Source organism: Mycteria americana, chromosome 5 (genome assembly GCF_035582795.1).
Source record: "Mycteria americana isolate JAX WOST 10 ecotype Jacksonville Zoo and Gardens chromosome 5, USCA_MyAme_1.0, whole genome shotgun sequence".
In the NCBI taxonomy this organism is placed as follows: domain Eukaryota; kingdom Metazoa; phylum Chordata; class Aves; order Ciconiiformes; family Ciconiidae; genus Mycteria; species Mycteria americana.
The window spans coordinates 12,696,993-12,715,451 of NC_134369.1; the positions used below are offsets into that span (position 1 = coordinate 12,696,993).

Below are 18,459 nucleotides of genomic sequence, written 5' to 3' on the forward strand. Positions count from 1 at the left end.
TGGAGTTGATTTGAAGCACTCACCACCATTAGAGGCTTATTTCCATAAATAGTGAGTTGGACAGTCTGATTCTTTCTAATTTTCAGTGTCTTTGATAGAAGCTATGTTCTGGTTCCAAGAATTCTGGCAAATAAGTGAAACAATATGGGAGCGTGTTCATTTTTAAACTTCTGGGGTTTTTTTCTTGTTTACTGAAGAAGCACATGACCTTTGAATTATATTCACAGTGGTGCTTTTGTCTGTTTTGGTATAGCATCTGCTTTGGTAAGGTAACATTTTCCTGTTCTTAGTGGCCAGACTGTGCTGGTAATCATACTGGATAGTAGCTTGTATTTATACTAATTTGGAAAGTTTTGCTTAATGTTGTTTGCATTTCAAATATTAATGTAATATTTATTACTTTATTTTAAGGAAACAGAGAATCATTCATTGTTTAATTTCTTGGAGGAGCATGTTGTCTTTATCCTAAATCTCTATATTTGAAAACACCGATTATCTGTGTAGCCAGTGGATGTACTTCAGCTGTTTTCCTTAACAATCACTAATTGTTGTTTTCTAGTAAAATAGTTAAATCTAGAAAGTATACGTTATACACAAGATAATTTTGAAATTGTGAAGAATTCTCACTGACATGAGTAGGGTTTAGATATGCATAAAGATCAAGAGATTGCTATTGAGAGCAGCCTGCCCAGATCAACAGTCACTTCTCATAGTTAAAAATGTAGCTGTTGGTTTTCTCTTTGCATTTCCCAGTTTACAGGGGAGATGTTGGTATAAATTTTATGCAGTAGACCTGGTGGTAATGGCTTATTACAATAAAAATAATTATTTTTAAGTACATTTTATTTTAAAATAAATACAAAAAGTATATTCAAAATGAACCTACCTCAAATACCTCAAAGTTCAAAATTGGTAGATTCTGTGTATATCATGTGAAAACCAGCTATGCGTAAGCCACACATCCCAAGCTCACGTATTTGTTATTTGGGTGCAGAATACATTGTTTGTGGCTTATTTGGATATACCAGCTCTTCTGAGCCTTTAGTAGGGTGGTGTTTGGTGCATGCAGAATGGTCGTTTGACCAGGAATTCCAGACACTCAGAAATCTGATAGATTGCTACTTCCAGGTGTGAGATGGGAAATTACCCGTAAAGCTAAAGGGCAGTGGCACCACAAGGATTTCCTGTCAGAACAGGTAGACTTGGCAGATCTGAAAGAGTGTTAAGATTGTAAACTCAAGCGTTCGGAGCTTAAGAAGTGCCAGAACTAGGACTGCATAAGCAACCTTAATTTGACCTACCTTGTATGGATGATTCAGTTTAAATGGTATACCATGGAAAGGTTTTACTTACTAACAGAATCTTACTGCATTCTTTGCATTTTGGCTCATACTTGTTGAACAATTATCTATTCAGAGTTTGGGGCTTTTTCTCTTATTTGAGCTATGGATTCCAGGCTTCATTTGCCACACGCCACCTAAACTCTACAATACATACAGAACTCTAATGATTTTATTGTCAAACTTTTTAATGATGCTTTTGTTATAATGTCTGTGTATATTGACCATATTACATTATCTTTATAGCAGTCCTGCAAGATTAATAGTGGTATCTTCTTATTTTTAACTGACGCAGGATGAAAAACAAAGGGAGATTAGGCCAGTATTATCAAAATCATGGACTAATACTGGATGCTTAGCTTGGAATGACTAGGATGTCTTTTCTCAGAGTACTTTTTGATGTTCAGAACAGTTATTCTCAGATGCAGGAGGGGGTGCTTAGCACTTCTAAGTGATCAGAAGACTCAGAAGTTATACAGACTCAGAAGTGTTAAGCTGACTATCTAGAATATGAAGAATGTAACATGAGAACTTTGGTTTTGAAGATTTTTCCCAGGATCATAAAATAAACTGTATATCAGAAGCAGAGTTTTAACTGCTGTTCACCTAGGACTACCCAGGTTTTATTGTAGAGGTTCTAAAGATGAATCTGTAGTAAATGTTTACAACTTACTCTTCATGTTCTTTCAGTTTTTAGCAGCTGTCCAGGGGAAAGAAGCAATTGCTGGAAACATGAGATTTTGACCTATCTCTCTGGTTCCTTTGGTATCTGCATTTTTTAACAATTCTAGAAATGTTACTAACTTTTTTTTATTTCTAATACGTACAGGGGCTATTATATTTGCCCTGTGTAAATTCTCAATTTATAATTTTGCTAATAATAACGTACTTGTGAATTTTTCATGTATGTGGCTTCAGCCTTAAGTAGAAGAAACAGTGAATACAAAATTCCATAAAGGCCATCTCAAGAATCTTCAGCAAACTGATTTCTGGATTTCAGCACACTCTTCCATTACTGGGAGGAAGTTATTAACTGATGTTGTACTCCAGTCATTTAAAAAAAGAAGAAGAAAACATACACTTTTCCCTTTGCTTTTGAGCTCTAGTTCTCTCTTTGTTCATGCTGCTTGTTCGTGGCTGTTCTGAGGTCAGAATTGCTGTCTTTGGTTGTGGTGACTTGCACTGCCGTGGCCCTGCTCAGCTTGAAGGAACAAATTCTGAAAGGATTTAGGCTTATTTGATGTGTGTTTTAAGTATTGCACATATTTAGTCTGCTCATTGCTGCAAGAGCTTGGGAACAGGTAGTATTCTAAGTACATATGAAGTATTTGGAGAACTGCAGCCTCTTTTGTCCGAGAAGCAAGGGATTTTCTTTGTCCCTGGGACTTACGAAGTCACGAAACTTGAACATATTTTTCACAGGCGTGGCAAAACTTATATCCCTGCTATGGCATGACCTCTTATAAAATTTTAAATGTTCACAATAAAGTTTATAGAGGTAATCAATAAATGGATGAAAAATATTGCTCTACAAATAGTCTTTTGTAGGACTAAGTATCGAATAATTTTGCAAATAGGTGTAAGTGGAATATCTATGTTTGATTAGAAAAATTAATGGAGAAATATGTGGAGAAATTAAAAATGTAGCAAAAAAGAACATTCCAAGACACAACAATTTTAGCTTCAAAATCTAACCTGTTATCCAAATGAAGCCTGCATAACATGTCATTTTGTTCCTGTTGTAACCTGTTAAAACCTGCAAAGATGATCTTGAATACTGAATTCAAAGGAACACATATTCAGTTTGTAGAGTTTATTATATCTCCCTTGACGTCTATAGAGCTAGATTTATATCAGTCTGACCAACTCCAAGGCCTATGGGGTTTTTCCCCATTTTCTCCAAATTTTGCAACCCTGCATATGTTCGCTTTAAATGAAATGAGTTTATTGTTTCAGATAGTGTTCTGTTATATTGTTTAAAAATATCTTTAATATTTCTTAAAACAATTGGTACTACTGCTTAACTCTGTCTCTTTTTTGTTTGTTTGTTTTGTTTCATTAGTTTTGCCAGCCTGGAGGATGGCAGCTTTCGAAAGAGAGAAAACAGCCAACCTTCTTTGTGGTGGTTTTGACTGATATAGACTCAGAGAGGCACTACTGTTCCTGCTTAACTTTCTATGAAGCAGAGATTAACCTGCAGGTAAAAACTTTACAATAAGTAACAAAACTGCAGAAAAAGGTGTCTAGAAACAATAGATTAATGTTATAGAGGACAACTTTAGAAAATGTTTTGCTGCTTCTGGTAAGGATGTATTTTTCTGTCATACAGAAATGCATATATTTTTGCGCAAAGGTAAGCTCGATGTACTTGTTTGTGTTTTTTGTTTTTTATCTGCTTTGGAAAAAAAACAACCAACCAAAAACATTTCATAGAATTTCTTTTTCTCTACCACTTGCTGCTTTTTTTTTTTTTTTTAATGGGACAGCCAAGATGGTGTTCCTTTCATTTACTTCCGTGTTTGACATAGCATGAATGATTCTCATCTTTGTTCTGGGAAAAAGGTTTATTAACTTCTGCTCCCTCTGCTGGCCCGCTCTATCAGGCCAGCGCAGGACAAATGTGTACAAGTATGCTGTAATGTATATACATATTTCTGTAAGTGCATTTCTTGGCAAGATTCGCATGGGTGTAAATGGCAAGATTTTAATAATTCTAAGAATTTTAATAATTCTTCAGTTTTTAGGTAGGTCAGATTTTGGGTGTCAGCTACTTGGCAGTGTTTGTTTTTTAAACATGTATTTAATAATTTTTGGGCAACCTCAGTCTTTCAAAAATAGACATTTTGTTTCCCATTTGATGTAAAGTACTTGACAGAATCTCTGCTTTGACATAATACTTGGAATCTTTAGAAGCTAGAACCTAGGGAAAACCTAATCCAATCTGTAATTGTGGACTGTCATTGTTATGTTTTTAAATATTTTCTTTCCCATGTGCAAATTAAAAAAATAAGTAAAACTTTGGCATTAAGTATATTAAATTTAGTTAAGATTAAATAGACAGCTAAGTGAAGTAATGTTTTTGCTCTTTTAGTGAAGAACTGTAACATTATTTATTATTTTAAGAAAATGCTTTTAATAATCCAAGTGTACTCTAAGTAATCCAAGTGTACTTTATTTAACAATGGAGTTGAAATGTTACCGTATTTGTAGAATAATTAAAAGATGCAGTGTGTTAATAATGATATTGTGCTTTTTCTAGGCGCAATTGGAAGCCAGAGAATAATAGTTGTTCTTACTTTGTTAATGCTACGGTTTGGGTGAATATTTTTGTAGAATATTAAAAGGAGTTAAAAGCAGAGATGTAGCAAAAAATCAGATGTATTTTAGTCTTAAATTTTAGTGTAGATCAACTGACATCTTCCTATTAAATATTTTGTCATTATTTAATGTCTGTCATCTTTCCTTTATTTTATAAGTAAAGAGTGAAATATTCTATAGTAATTCTTTCCCAGCTGAAAAAAATTTACAACGGCTGACTCTTCCTCTGCTCTATGTATTTCATAACATATACTAAATTTAGCAAACTTGTTATTTATCCTGTGGTTTCTAGCAGCTGCTTTTGATTCACTATCCACATCTTTCAAGTAATGCTCATCACAAAACATCCAGTATGAACTAAAAGGTTTTTTTCTTATATTGCCTAAGTATTAATAGAAATAATAATAATAAAAAAACCCCCAAACCTGAGCGCAGCAGGATGTTGGTTCTCATAATACCATTCCTGGCTGTTTTGTAAAGAATGCATATTTTTCAGATGAACTTGCTGTGGTGAAATTTATTCTGTGACTGCATTGTTTATAGCCAAACTTCCTGTTTCTTTCTAAAACCCAAAGAGAATAATTGAACGTGCCCTGTTACATGGTCATTAGACAAGAATTCAGCACATGTACAATCGGTAATGAAACATAAGCTTGTGAAGCATTGGGCTATGAAAGTAATACTGACTTAACCATTCAGATGCATGCCTCATTAAAAAAACAGTCCATGAAACATAGTGTCCAGGATTTGAAATCTGGACAGTAGTTTTCACAGTTAAATACAGTTCAATTTTTTTTTTTTTTTACTGAATGGTATAACTCAATAAGACAAAAGTAAGATTAAATTTCCAAAAAAGAAGGGCGGGTTCTTTCCCGGTAGCCTTCACTAGGTAGACCTTGCTGATACACAAGATTGGCCGGAATTCAGCTAGAGCAGATTAGATGTTTGGCTTGGCAGAATTGTCTTCACAAAAAAATGGAATTAACCGCTTGGAAGTTTCTGTGGTTAATTAAACTGCAAAGTGAAAACAAACTCATTTCTCAGCTTGTGAATGCTAGAGGAGAAGTACCGACCTGTTTTTGAGCCTCCTGCCTAGTAATAGAAGAACCTTTTTGATACAATTTATCAAGCTGGATCTGAGAAAGCTACTTCTGTCGTTTCGGTTCCCTTCAGTCCTGCTTTAGCTGTTTGTTACAGGATAATTTGTAAATAAATGCTACCTGAAAAGTAAGGAGATTGTACTCATGTGGTATATCTAGGTGGTACCCATGATAACCCAGGGTCCAAGATTAATATAGCAACTGTAAAAGCTATATAGTCTGCAGGAAAAAAGTATTCTCCCTGGTATCTCTGAAAGCCCTGGATTCAGTTTAATCTCTTGGCAGTTGCATGTTCTAACAAGTTTTCCAGAGAAAAGCACAGGCTCTAGTAATCATCTGATGGCCTATTTTCAGCTTCCTACCCCTGGATAGAAAATAAAATACTGTTTTATTTGTTGACATGTATGAATCATACTTTGCATTGTTGCAGTACTGTCATTCCGAACTGACCCAGAGTTTATTATCTGCATGAGTGCTGGTCACTTTGATTAGCAGATCAGCTCTAATAACATTGTGATAATATATCAAAAAGATTGATGTTACATGTAGTCTGAGTAATACTCCATATCTGTACTCATGAGGAAGGTGAACATGTGATATTTCATTAAATATGGGAATAGAACTCGCTTGGTGCTATGAATGCAGGTGATACAGCTTTGCCATGTAATCCTTCATGAATTGTTCTGTTCTATGATGCTAGTCTCACTTAATTGTCCCCATAATATTTGTTAAAGCTATATATGTTCCTCGTCTGAGGTTAAAATAAAACATTTGGAAGTTTGACCTTAACTGGAGTCTGGAACATGATGACAAATAGAGGCAGTCTAATAAACAAGTTTGGAACATGATGACAACTTGAGGCAGCCTAATAATGAATTAACAATGCTAAAGCTGGGGTCATTTAAGGACTTCCATAGCAGGTTTCAGAGCAGTTCAATGTGCAAGATTTCTCTCTCACCTCAAGTTTCCTCCTAGAAAGTGTAAAGAAATCTGAGATACTGCACTGGTTTCTCCTTCCAGCTTTTTATGTCTCCAGCACATGCTTGGTCTGATCCACATTTCTGCCTGGCTTAAGGTGCCATTTAGATGCTCTAGCAAATGAAGCTGGATGCCATATGACTTACATGTATCTACAGGAATCAGGAGGAGGAGAATAAGTCAGCACATCCCTATTTCCTCTTCCCTCACAGTGTCTTGAAGGGGTTGGTTTTGTTGTTTTGGGGTGGTTTTGGGGTTTTTTTTTGTTGGTTGTCTTTTTTCCATTACTGTATTTTGGTCGTTGCTGTGGACTTCAAATCTCATTGATTTGAAATCTGCTTGAAATTCCATTGATTTGAAGAAAACCTTGTCCTATCAACCAAAAAAATAGTCTACTTAGCTTATTTTTCTGGCGACTGAAGCCGGAAGCCGTTGAGGAGCCAAAGTGTATTCAGAAGAATCGTAACTTACATTTACAGAATTCACTCAGTTACTCTGTGTAACTTCATTAGCCATCAAAAAAGATGCATATATATATATATATATATGTATACACACACACACATATATATATTTACGTATAGTTCTGTGTGGTGTATACACTGTTTGCTAAAATGGGGTTCTTATTTCTAACAGCAATTTCTGGATGTTACCACTTAGCACACAAAGACTTGATTTAATACTTTTGACTCAGCAGATACTTCTGCTTACCTCAGCTGTGCTTCTTACCAATTACGCAGTTAGAATTTATACTAACAATGCTTGGAAGAGCACCATAGGTAGAATCTTTTTAAAAAGTGTTGACTCACATCGTTTGGGAACTTAATGGTCAAATTGCACGTTGCGTTGCGCTTTGAAAGAAATTTATCCTCTCTTTCCAACCCCACCATCATCAAATTAGAGAATGATTTATGCCAGTAACTGAGCCTGTGCAACTGCATTTCTTGCATTACAGAAAATCTGCTCAATGACATCAGCACAAACCCCCAAACATTTGTTTATAACAATCCTACTACAAGATTGTATCATTCTTGTGTGTTGTTTTAAGCATATGTACGTTAAAACATTGCAATCACAAAGTTGGTAAGATTAACTATATTACCCTGGAAAATGCACATAAATAATAATTCACAAATCTCCCATTTCCTGCCATTCAAGTTCTCTTCCTCTCTTTGCCCCCTTGCAAAAGGAGGAAAAAGAAATTGTAAAAATCCCAAACCATAAAATGGCAGATTCACAACATTCACAAATATTTCCTGAGTCAAGGGAAAAACTGCCAACAAAATGACTTCATGCTTCATAAAGTTTTAATTTTTATGCTTGGACTGGAGAATTGGTGATCCTACTGTGTTAAAACATGTGCCACTTGATGAGTCACTGACGTTTGGTTCTTAGCAGAGGATGAGAACACTCAGTTCAGTTGTACCCTTTTCGAAGTGTGAAATCTGATCCCCCTTTGGATATTATATGAACATGTTATTCTTAAGATGAAGTTTAGTAACTTTTTGTGAATAATCAAAGGGTTAAATTTGTTCTGAAAGTGACCTCTTACTGTCAATGCCCCAAAACACATTTTGTGGGGAAAAAAACCCCAGTTTTTAAAATGGTGTTTAGTATATTACATCATCATCTTTCTAAATCTGCTGAAAAATGGATGGTATGATAGCATACAGAGATTTAAGTAATGCCTTATTTCCTTTCTGCTCCTGTGTAAAGAGAAAGTTGCAGCTAATGTTCTATATGATAAGAAATACACTTGTATTTTTAATGTCCTTTTATACATTTAACGTCCTCTCTAGACCAGAATTTAAAGTGAGAACAGTTGTACAGAGGATTTCCATCTTCCTCATAACTCTGGCAGTAATTTCTCATGTCCTATTTATCCCCTGGCTTGTGCATTCACACACACATCCCCAGTTTGAACTCGTGCTTTTGCAGGTGCAAAAGCTTGTTTTCGGTAAAGGTCTCCTTTTCCTCTTTACTCCTGTGCTGTGTCTACACAGTGCCCCCAAGTTTCAGATCAGAGGACAGGGGGATACTGTCTTTTAAGCAGAGACTTTTCTTTGTCAGTAGAGATCAGATAATTTATCTGACTTCCAAACAGTAGTAGTACTAATTCATTGAAAGTCTTTTCAGTGCGTTTCCCCATATGCAATTTAAAGGAATTAATTGACTGTATTTTAATTAAACAAAACAAACAAAATCTGTGTGTGTAAAATTTTGCTTTGTTGTACTTCCACATACACTGTTCTATATTATATAAAAACCATTATGACTCAGTTAAAATAGGGTATGAGTTACCAACTTTCTTAAGTTAATTTGATTTTTGCCATTTGTTCTGCTTCGGTTGCTTAGGTGTCTGCAGTTGCCTCACCTTAGATGTGTAAAACTTGAAAGGGTGGAATCCGTGGATCAAGTTTGCTGCCTTTGGGAAAATTCAGAAAGATTTAGTAAACTCTAAGCTCTGAAATTACTATTTGCATATGCATAGTTCTTGCTAAAGACTTGTTACTGTAGTTCTTTAACATTCTTCAGTGCCAAGGTTAACCTGTCAAAAGCAGTTACTTAATGCTATTGATTATTGCCCTGTGGAATTTCAGCATTTATGGGACAACTGCATATGCATTACCTTGGACTTCCCAGATCATCTGGGGTGTGCATAGCCTCATGGCCTACTCCAGAAATATGCTTTGGCCTATGGCTGCATAAGCTGGACTGAAAAGTGGAAAGCGTGGGTACTAGATTACTTTTGTTCCAAAGTTCTTTCAGTGTGTTTAGATGATAATGCATTTAAGCATCTTCTGGAGTTTTTAAGTGAGGTGCATTAGATGGTAAACATCTAATAGATGCTGGTGGTATAAATTTTGTGTAATGCTGGAAGATGCAATGCAAACTCCTTATGATATACGAGTACACTGAAGTGTCAGTAGTATTTAGGGACTGAATGAGCTGACCTGTTACAGAGACTTGAGGTTGCTCTATTTTGTAAGTTTATGATCTTCACATAGTTGTCTATCTTTGGTCCTTTTCTTTTTTAGTTGATAGAATCCCTGCTGTGAATTACTACAGTTTATTATCCTGTTTTGAAATTATTAAATCAAGAATAATGGCTTTTATGCTGGTATAATTATTCCACTATAAGTTTAGCTGCAGTGGTATGATTCTGTGTGTGTAGACAAGCCATGAAGTAGATCTCTTCACCTGTGGTTTTAGTTCAGTACAGCAGATTGTAGGCAGGATGCAGATTTGTCTTCTGGAGGTAGTCAGCTAAGTTTATTTTAACTGTTGTACATGTGTTAGAATTTATTGGATACATGCATTTGTATGATCTGAAAAGTAAATAAAGTTAATTGATGCTGAATGTCTTTTGGCCTTTGATTGTTAATAAACCAGCTAAAGAGTGTATTTGGCTGCAAATAAGACCAGCAGAGACTAAGTCACATGGAGAGAAAGGGATCCATCCCAAATGAGCAATTGGCACGAGATTACTAAAGCAAGCTTCAAATAACTTTTCTTAAAATAAGAAGTCATGTGTGATCTCTAAATCTTCTTTGCTGGGCAGTTAGTAGAAAAACAACGGGCTTGCTGAACTTGGCACAATTCCCATGCAAAATTTTGCATAGGGCAAACTGGGTTTGAGAGTTATAATGAAGTACTAGAGCGGAAGTTTTGTAATGAGAGATGTTCTTTCACTCTCTAGGACTGGATGAATTAATAAAAGTACAATTCTAATTTCACTTTCTGTTCACATTTGATTTCCTTTGAGTTTCAAATAATGCCTGCCAGCTTCCACCTTCAGAGTTGTAAAGCTACATCTAGTGCTTTGTGTTTTCTAACTTTTCTATTAATAACTCAGTTTAAATTGGTTTTCCTCACTCTGACATGAAGATAAACCTAATTTTTCTCTGCTCAACATTAATCAGAACTAAATGCACTAACATCAGTAGCATATGCCCCCAGAGTGGAGAGGGATGGTCAGCATGCCTGGACTGTCCTCATGTCTGAAAATGAGTGGCATCTCTAACAAAGGCAATTCACAGAGCTGCCTGCCACAGAGGTGGTTCAAAGACCCAGAAGGACATAGTGATCCAACTGGGGGGAGTCAGAGCCAATGTAAGTGAAGACTGGATGGACAGCTGATAGTCTTGGAGAGTTGGATAACAGTTCAGAGTTGCTTTATCTAGGAGCCTTCAATGTTGGAGATTTGATAAATGGCAGATTTGGGCATACATATTCCAGTATTAAGATGGACATATCCAAGTTCTGAAGATGGGGGTGAAAAGACAGGAGAGGGAGGATAGTTACGGTTCATGTGCGCTGTAATTCAGCTGCATATTGATGTAGCAAATGCTAATGTGTTCTCAAGCTGGGTAAGTTCCTTAACATCAACAGTAGTAGGGAGAATTTTTTTGGACTATATTGGTAGGTTGTTTTCGTCTTTAAAAATTGACTTCGGTTCCTAATGTAGATTTTGGCTAATTGTTATTTTTAAGTTAAATGTCAATATTTAGAAGCAGAGCTGATATCTTAAAATATGATTGTTGTGGCAAAATTAGGTTCATAAAAGTTCAAGAGGAAACCTTAAAGTTTGAGGTTTAGATCAGAGCAATGAATATCTCTGATGGATAAAAAAAGATAAGGTTAATATGAGTAAGGTTGGCTGTTGTCATTTGTTTTCTTGGCTGCTGTATCTGTTGCCTTTAAATGCGTTGCAGTTTTTCACTGAAGTAGCACAAAATCAGTCACTTTTTTCTACTAAAAGTTGTAACATCATTTCTTAAGCTGAAATTGTGGCTTACATGAAAATGATTGTTTATGTGCTAATTTTCCACATGCAACATTTTAAACTCATCCGGTATCAGCCAAATGTGACTGACAGTAGAGATCTTGTACTTGCAGTATCTTTTCTGGAAGTGGGTGGGTGGGAAGCAAAAAGATCTATTTGTAGTCCACTGCCACATGAGGGAAAACTTGGAGTGTGAGATCAACCCTTATCAGACATCAGGTAATCTGCAAATGTTTTTAACTTAGACATAAATCTACAGGAAATTAAATTATTTCATAGCTACAAAGAGCTATTTGCTTGTTATGTGGATGCTGTAATTATTTTTCTTCTCTATTCCACATACCTGAGGCCAAGTCTGAAATCATGAATGAAATTAAGTCAGTTTATATTTTAGATTTGTATAAATGTGGGGAGTTTGTCCTTAAAATTTTTTCAGTCAGAGAGAAAAGAAAGAAGGGAATAAAAAATAAGTCTGTAATCACTTAATTGATGCCCTCCCCCCCCCTTAATGAACTGTCTGACTTAGACTTAACCCTACATTAGTACTTTTTGTGTGTGTGATCCGAGTATCAAAAGAGAATTAATGTATTCTTGAAACTATTATCTGCCAGTGAACACTAAATAAGATACATTCGAATACCTTACATTAAATGCTTGGAAGAACATAAGAGTTACCATTTTGGGTCAGAAAGAAAAGGCATCTTGCATAGTATTTTGTCTCTGTGGATGGTTAGGAGTGAATGTCTAGGGAACAGCAGAGGAACAAGGCATACATAGTATCTCCATGAGCGGTTCCTCCTCTACCTCTACAGTCCAAGGACCAACTGAGCCAAATATGCCTGGTGCATGTTTAGTAACCTCTGTGAATTTTATTAACTTGTCTGGCCTTTTCATGACCCTGAATGCATTTTTATTACTACCATTCTGTAGCAGAAGAGTTTCATAAGTTAAATAACCCTTGCATGAAGAGCTACCACCATTTGTTTGCTTTGAACGTATTTCAGTTAGCATGCTGATTATGGTGGTGGTTGGTTTTGTTGTTCTTCCTTGAGACTAACTGTGAACGACCAGTTTACTTTGGGTTTGGTGTTTTGGGGTTTGGTCTGTTTTTCAGGTGCCTAGTTTCTGCGTGAGATTTTTGGTGTCAGCAGTAAAAAGTATATAAAGAGTAAAACTAAGCAATGAGAGAAGGACCTGATGCAAAGGACTTTCTAACGGTTTTGCTGTCAGTTTGATTGGCTGAGTTTTGTCATGTTTCATGCAGTGTTACTATTTCTGTTTTGGCAAGCCACTACACAGTATAGCTTCAGTGAAATTTCTCTCTTATGCACCTTTGATGCTAAGCATCGAAACTGAACACTTACCCTGTTCTTGGCCTTACAAGATATCATTTAAAACTCATAATTTTCAACTCTGAATATATGTTTATGATCTAAAGCAAACAAAATACGTTGCGCAGAAAATGTCATGGGACTACTTGATGTTCACCTTTGTACCCGCTGAAGTTTTGCAGTGTTGCATGTAGTGCACACTGAAGAAACAGGAGACTGTGATGAAGTTTTGAAATGGTATCAATCATATGTTAAGCCACGCCTGTATTGTACGCTGTCGTAGATTCGCAGCGTTCATTACGTTCCCTTTAACGTCTCCCTAGATAGACCGGCATGGGTACTGAACGGGGAGAGCTATGTGACTTGCTCCATTAGAATGTGTAAATCATTTTTCCACAGTACCCTGTGTGTAGCATATGAGGAAAACATTTAATGTACATTTCAGTTTTAAGAAAGTTTTTGCTCTTGATCTACACTAATTTATTTGAGGAAAACATGCCATATTTTATTATTAAAATTATTTTTTGTTTAATACTTGAAATTTTCTTCAAATACCAACCTTTCAAACTCTTCTCGTTACAGTGTACTTGATAAAATGCTGCAAACTGTGTCCAGTTGTTCTTACACTTTTTATAAATGCGGAGGGAGTTTTAAAGCAAAAGGACACCAATTTAAAGGAAAGCAATACCTTATTTAATAGTATGTGTATCAAGCCCATAAGTATTTGATTTTTTAACTGCATCTGTTAAAAATGTATCAAAGCTTTTTCTAGACTATGGATCTGGGACATCATGCCTGACCTATTGGTAGGTAACTCCAATCGTCAGTTACCTTCCTTAATAAAAAATGCTTGAATGATTAGTCTGAATTTGTCTAGCTTGGGCTTAATGCCATATACATCCCTTGGCTAAACTGAGGAACAAATTGTTCTCAGAAAACGTAAATAGCAGAATGATGATGAACAGTGCTGATCACAATTAATTGCTCTAAACTATTGGTTATCAGTCAGGGGATTAATGCTGAATTTTTTTTTTATTTGGTCATGTGAACTTCTGTTATTTTGTGAGGTTTTTTTTTCAAATGCTTGCACAAATGCTTTTATTAATTCAGCTACTTTTATTGACCAAGTTCATAAACTATAAAGTGATGCTGTTAGTTCAATTAGTTGGTTATTGTATATTCCAGTTTACCGCTTTAGGTCACAAATATGATAAATGAATACTTCTCATGATACAAGAAGCAAGGCAAACAGTTGAAATACATGTACTCAGGCTCTCTCTAGTTCTGTATTCTCATTTATGTAAGAACCTATGAAGTTAATTACTATGTTATGTCAGGAGTTGTGTATATATATTTTTAGTGTAGATGTGGGTGTGTACGTTCGTTAAAATACATGAAAAGAATTGACTTTAAGAATATATTGGTCTGCTTTAAATGTACAGGACACACAATTTTTTTGGCCAGTCTCTTAAGAGGCCACTTTACAGCTATAGCAAACAAGTTGAGCAAAATGAAATGGCATCATATGTCTTTCAAAAAGGACATATTTTGAAAAGTTTCACCATTTTCTGAGTTTGTTTATTATATATTATTTATGCAGTAAAAGAGGGGGAAAAAAGACAAACAAACAAATCAAACACCCTGCTGTAACACCAGATAAGATTTTTCTGTTTAAACTTATGGTACATTCTCAACCATGTTCTACTGACACAATAAATAATGCTTGTTTAATTGTGTTTTAAAATTTTAAGAAGGTAATTCTGTATCTAGTTTTAAAATTGGTTATCTTGATTTTTCCTATACTTTTTTTTATCTCATGGGACATAAATATTAACGTTAATTACTGTGATATTTTATCTATGTTTTTGTGACAGTTTGGAATATGATGATTTAAAATTTGTTTAAGAAATATCTAAATTTGGCAATGCTGTTTCTCCAAGAGGTGCACTAGGTGCACTAGAACTAAAAAGGCAGTCTTTAAAAAACCAAAAAGGCTCCTATGTACCTTCCACGTTTCAGACTGTCACAGTCATATGTATGTGAAAAAGGAACCCTCACAATTAAGATTTCTGCAAAGACAGTTTTTGTTAGCTGGGTGCTTTTGTGGATAAGAAGTTCTGTAATGAATATACTGATAATTGAAGTATTATCTGGTATATTTTGTAGACAAAGTATGGACTTGAGTCAGCCATAGTTTACACATCTCTACACTATATTCTCCTTACCACTTTAGAAATCAAGTCAAGATGCAGAAGAAAAGAGGATTCTGGGTTTGGCAGGCAGGGAACAGGACCCTGATGGGCTTCAGTCACACGCAGATATAATTACAGGGGACCAAATATTTTAAGCATGGTGAAATAATGTATGATCACAAGTCATCATACAGTTCCTTTCATTAATACAGTTAGATCAGTCTCTATTACCTATTCCTTAGCCTACTGAAGAATTTTTCAGAACTTTATTAATCTAATGTTAAAAAACATTCATCCATTTCCAATCTAAAGGCACAGATATTTCTGAATTACATTCTAAATGTGTATCGCCTTTTAAACTAAATGGATCTTTAAGCATCTCAAACACTGGTTTGCTCTCTAGTGGTACATTTTTCTCATCTCAGCTGCTTTCAAAATCTGCCTGTATGTAGAAATAAAAAGGGGGAAATACAAAAAGGAATCTCTTTCAGTATTTAATTGAAATTAAGAGAATTCTAAATCTGTTCTACTGTAGTGTGAAGGGCTGCTAGGCAGCAGTCTAGATGAGAGATTACAGGGAAGCCCCATAGCAGTATACCAAATACCATTATAATCTTCTTCCAACCAATATAAGTGGAAAAGGAAAACTATAATAATCAACTAGATTAAAAAAAAAATAAAATGGAATAGCAGTATTACCTTATTTAACCAATTTAAATTCATCTTTCAGTTTATGTATTGTTAGCAAAGTTTTCCTTAACATCCAATTATTCTTAATTTAGTTGTAAACTGAATGCTATATTTATAAAATAAAAATGTAATGAGAAAAAACCCCAAACCAACTCTTTTATTTTCTTAGCTTTGATTAGAGAATATTTTTTCCTTAGATGAGAAAGGGGATAAAGAAAGATTAAATGTGCCTGTGCCTGAACAAAAGCGTAACTAGAAAGACTTAAGTTTATGGTTTTACCGCTTTGTATATAGCATTGCTACAGAATGCTTGTGTTGTTAATACTTTGCTTGAAAAGTAGGTTAAAAGTCATGTGTTTGAAATTATTATCTACTTAGTCTAGTGACTCCTAATAATGTGCCTGCGTGCCTGTCAGAACGTTTAGCCGTGGAAGAAATACGGCTAGTCACATTACATTTTTCCGTAAATCTTTTATGAAGTAAGAGAGTGTTTTTATAGTGTAAATGATTTATCAATTCAATACTGTGGTGCTATGGTGCCCTTAGTTTTAAATTAAATCTAATTAAGAATTAATTCAAGTCTTGATCTGAAGTTGAGTGGATTTTACGAAAATGGCCTTTTATAAAAACCTCCTCCCTGTCTATGCACCCTGAGTTTTCATTATCTTAGTACGATGTGAATCTAGAAAAGCTTCCATATTTCCTTGCCTTTAGAAATGTGGAATATGTTTTAATTTCATTTTTCCTAATGTTGTCAGGGTCCACAATTTGTCAGATAGCCAGAATCTGTTGCCTTTATGCCTAGAATTCATAATTGCTCTTTAGAATAGTTGATACAATAAACTTCTGTTGATTATATGTTTAGTGGTGTATAACCACTAAACTGTAATTTAAAAATTCTTCTTGCATTTTTGGGGGCAGGGGGAGGGAACTGTAATTAATGTAAAAGCTCCCTGTCAACGTTATAACGGATGGAAATAAATGAACATGTGTGGGACATGTGACTGTTGACTTACTGTATTTCTCTCTTAATTTGAGATTAACAATTTTAACCTAGAAATGAGATGCAAACTAGACTAAGCGTGTACATTGCGTATGAATTGGTTGCTGGTTAGATAAGAATTAATGTACAAAGCCAGGTATATGACCATATGTGTATATATATTGCTGTGCCAATTGTTTTAACTTTGGTATGAAAATATTATACATCTCTCTTAATTAAAACAGCTTGGTTAATACAAACGTAAGTACTCTCTTTTTCAACCATTTTTACTTGAATGCTGAATTGTTTTTTAGATAGGAGGCTGTCCTCAGGTCAGGAAGTTCCTGAGCTGCGGATTGCTGGAGACAGGGAGAATGGGAGAATGCACTGGTAGAACAGCCTCATTCAGCTTGCCCTCTGCTTAGGGGGGGCCCTTGACACCAAGACAGGGTACTAAGCTATAGGTGAACCTTTTGTCTGACTCAGTATAGCAATGCTTATACTTATCTTTTTTTTTTTTTTTTTTAATATTGTGCTTAGACAAGGGATGGCATAGCATAAGTGAATACCACCTAACTTCTATGTCCTAAAGAATCACAGTGGCAGTTTTACAGGAACCCCAGGTTCTTATTTAGTTTGTGTATAAAAAAGCATCAAAATATTTTATAGCATTTATGTCTCCTCTGGCATACATATAAAAAATTACATGCCCTTTTTTGTCTATGTAGAAATCAAAATAGAGCACCAAAGTGCATGTGCACACACACATACGTATATATCTTATTCTTTAGGAGGGGGTGTGTGTGAAAAGTGCTTTAGCATAGGTTGACACAGAACTTGAGTGTGGTTGAGCAGCTTCCGAGAGACACATGCCCGTGCTCAGGACACAAGCCTGAAAGGCCAGGTCTGACTTCATAGGTGGAAGGGCGATGGGCAAAGGCTCTAATGTAGATACCTTCACCTGTGGGTCAGGTTAGGAAGTAGCTCCTAACCTGTAGTAGTAGTTAGGAAGAAGCAATTTATTGCCCTACGGCTGTCAGTGCAGCTTCTAGCTGATACCCAGCTACTGGACCTTTTCAGAGTGACCTTTTCAATTTGGTGCTAGAACTGAGGAGAGCATTTATATAATAAAATGGAGGTCTCGGTGTGGAGGCAATAATCCACCCTAAGACCTGCATTTATAATAATACTGTTCTATAATCCACTTCACTATCTAAAATATGAAACAGGGAGCATGTAATGTGAAACATTGGCCTGTTAAACTGCTGTCTTGAGAACTTTATTTTAGGTACATTAGTGTGTGACTTCCCAGGTGAGTTTTAACAAGCTGAACTACATCTAGAAGCTTTTAGGGAGTTCAGGCAACCATTGGAATGTGCTCCTGTTAGTTGACTTCATTACCAGTTTCAAATAATGCATTCGTTTTCTTTTCTAAAATTCTGAGAAATGTTAACTTTTTGTAAGAATGCTAACATTTTAGCTTGAGGTTTCTTTCTGCTTATTAATTGAAGTGTTTCTGTTTTCAAGGGAACAAAAGAAATTGAAGGTGAAGAGGAGTCTGGTTTAATTCCGCCTGCAGAAGTATTTGCTCCTAAAAGTCTGGTGTTGGTGTCCAGACTAGATTATCCAGAAATTTTCAGGGTAAAGAACTTGCTATTGCCATTTATAATATATGTCAGCAGACAAATCTGTTTTTAATGAGTAGCAGTGACAGTACTTTTGATTTAAAACATCTCAGGACT

At 35.4% G+C, this 18,459-nt stretch overlaps 1 protein-coding gene across 7 annotated transcripts in view; it reads left to right on the forward strand.

Annotated features, from left to right (window-relative positions):
• The window catches only part of SBF2 (SET binding factor 2), a 282,365-nt gene that overhangs the window by 111,621 nt on the left and 152,285 nt on the right, over positions 1–18,459 (forward strand). For all 7 annotated transcript variants that reach the window (XM_075502155.1, XM_075502153.1, XM_075502157.1 and 4 more), the window contains 2 exons: positions 3,403–3,540; positions 18,245–18,358. In XM_075502155.1, coding sequence (XP_075358270.1) covers positions 3,403–3,540; positions 18,245–18,358 — 252 coding nt within the window. The remainder of the gene's footprint in view (positions 1–3,402; positions 3,541–18,244; positions 18,359–18,459) is intronic.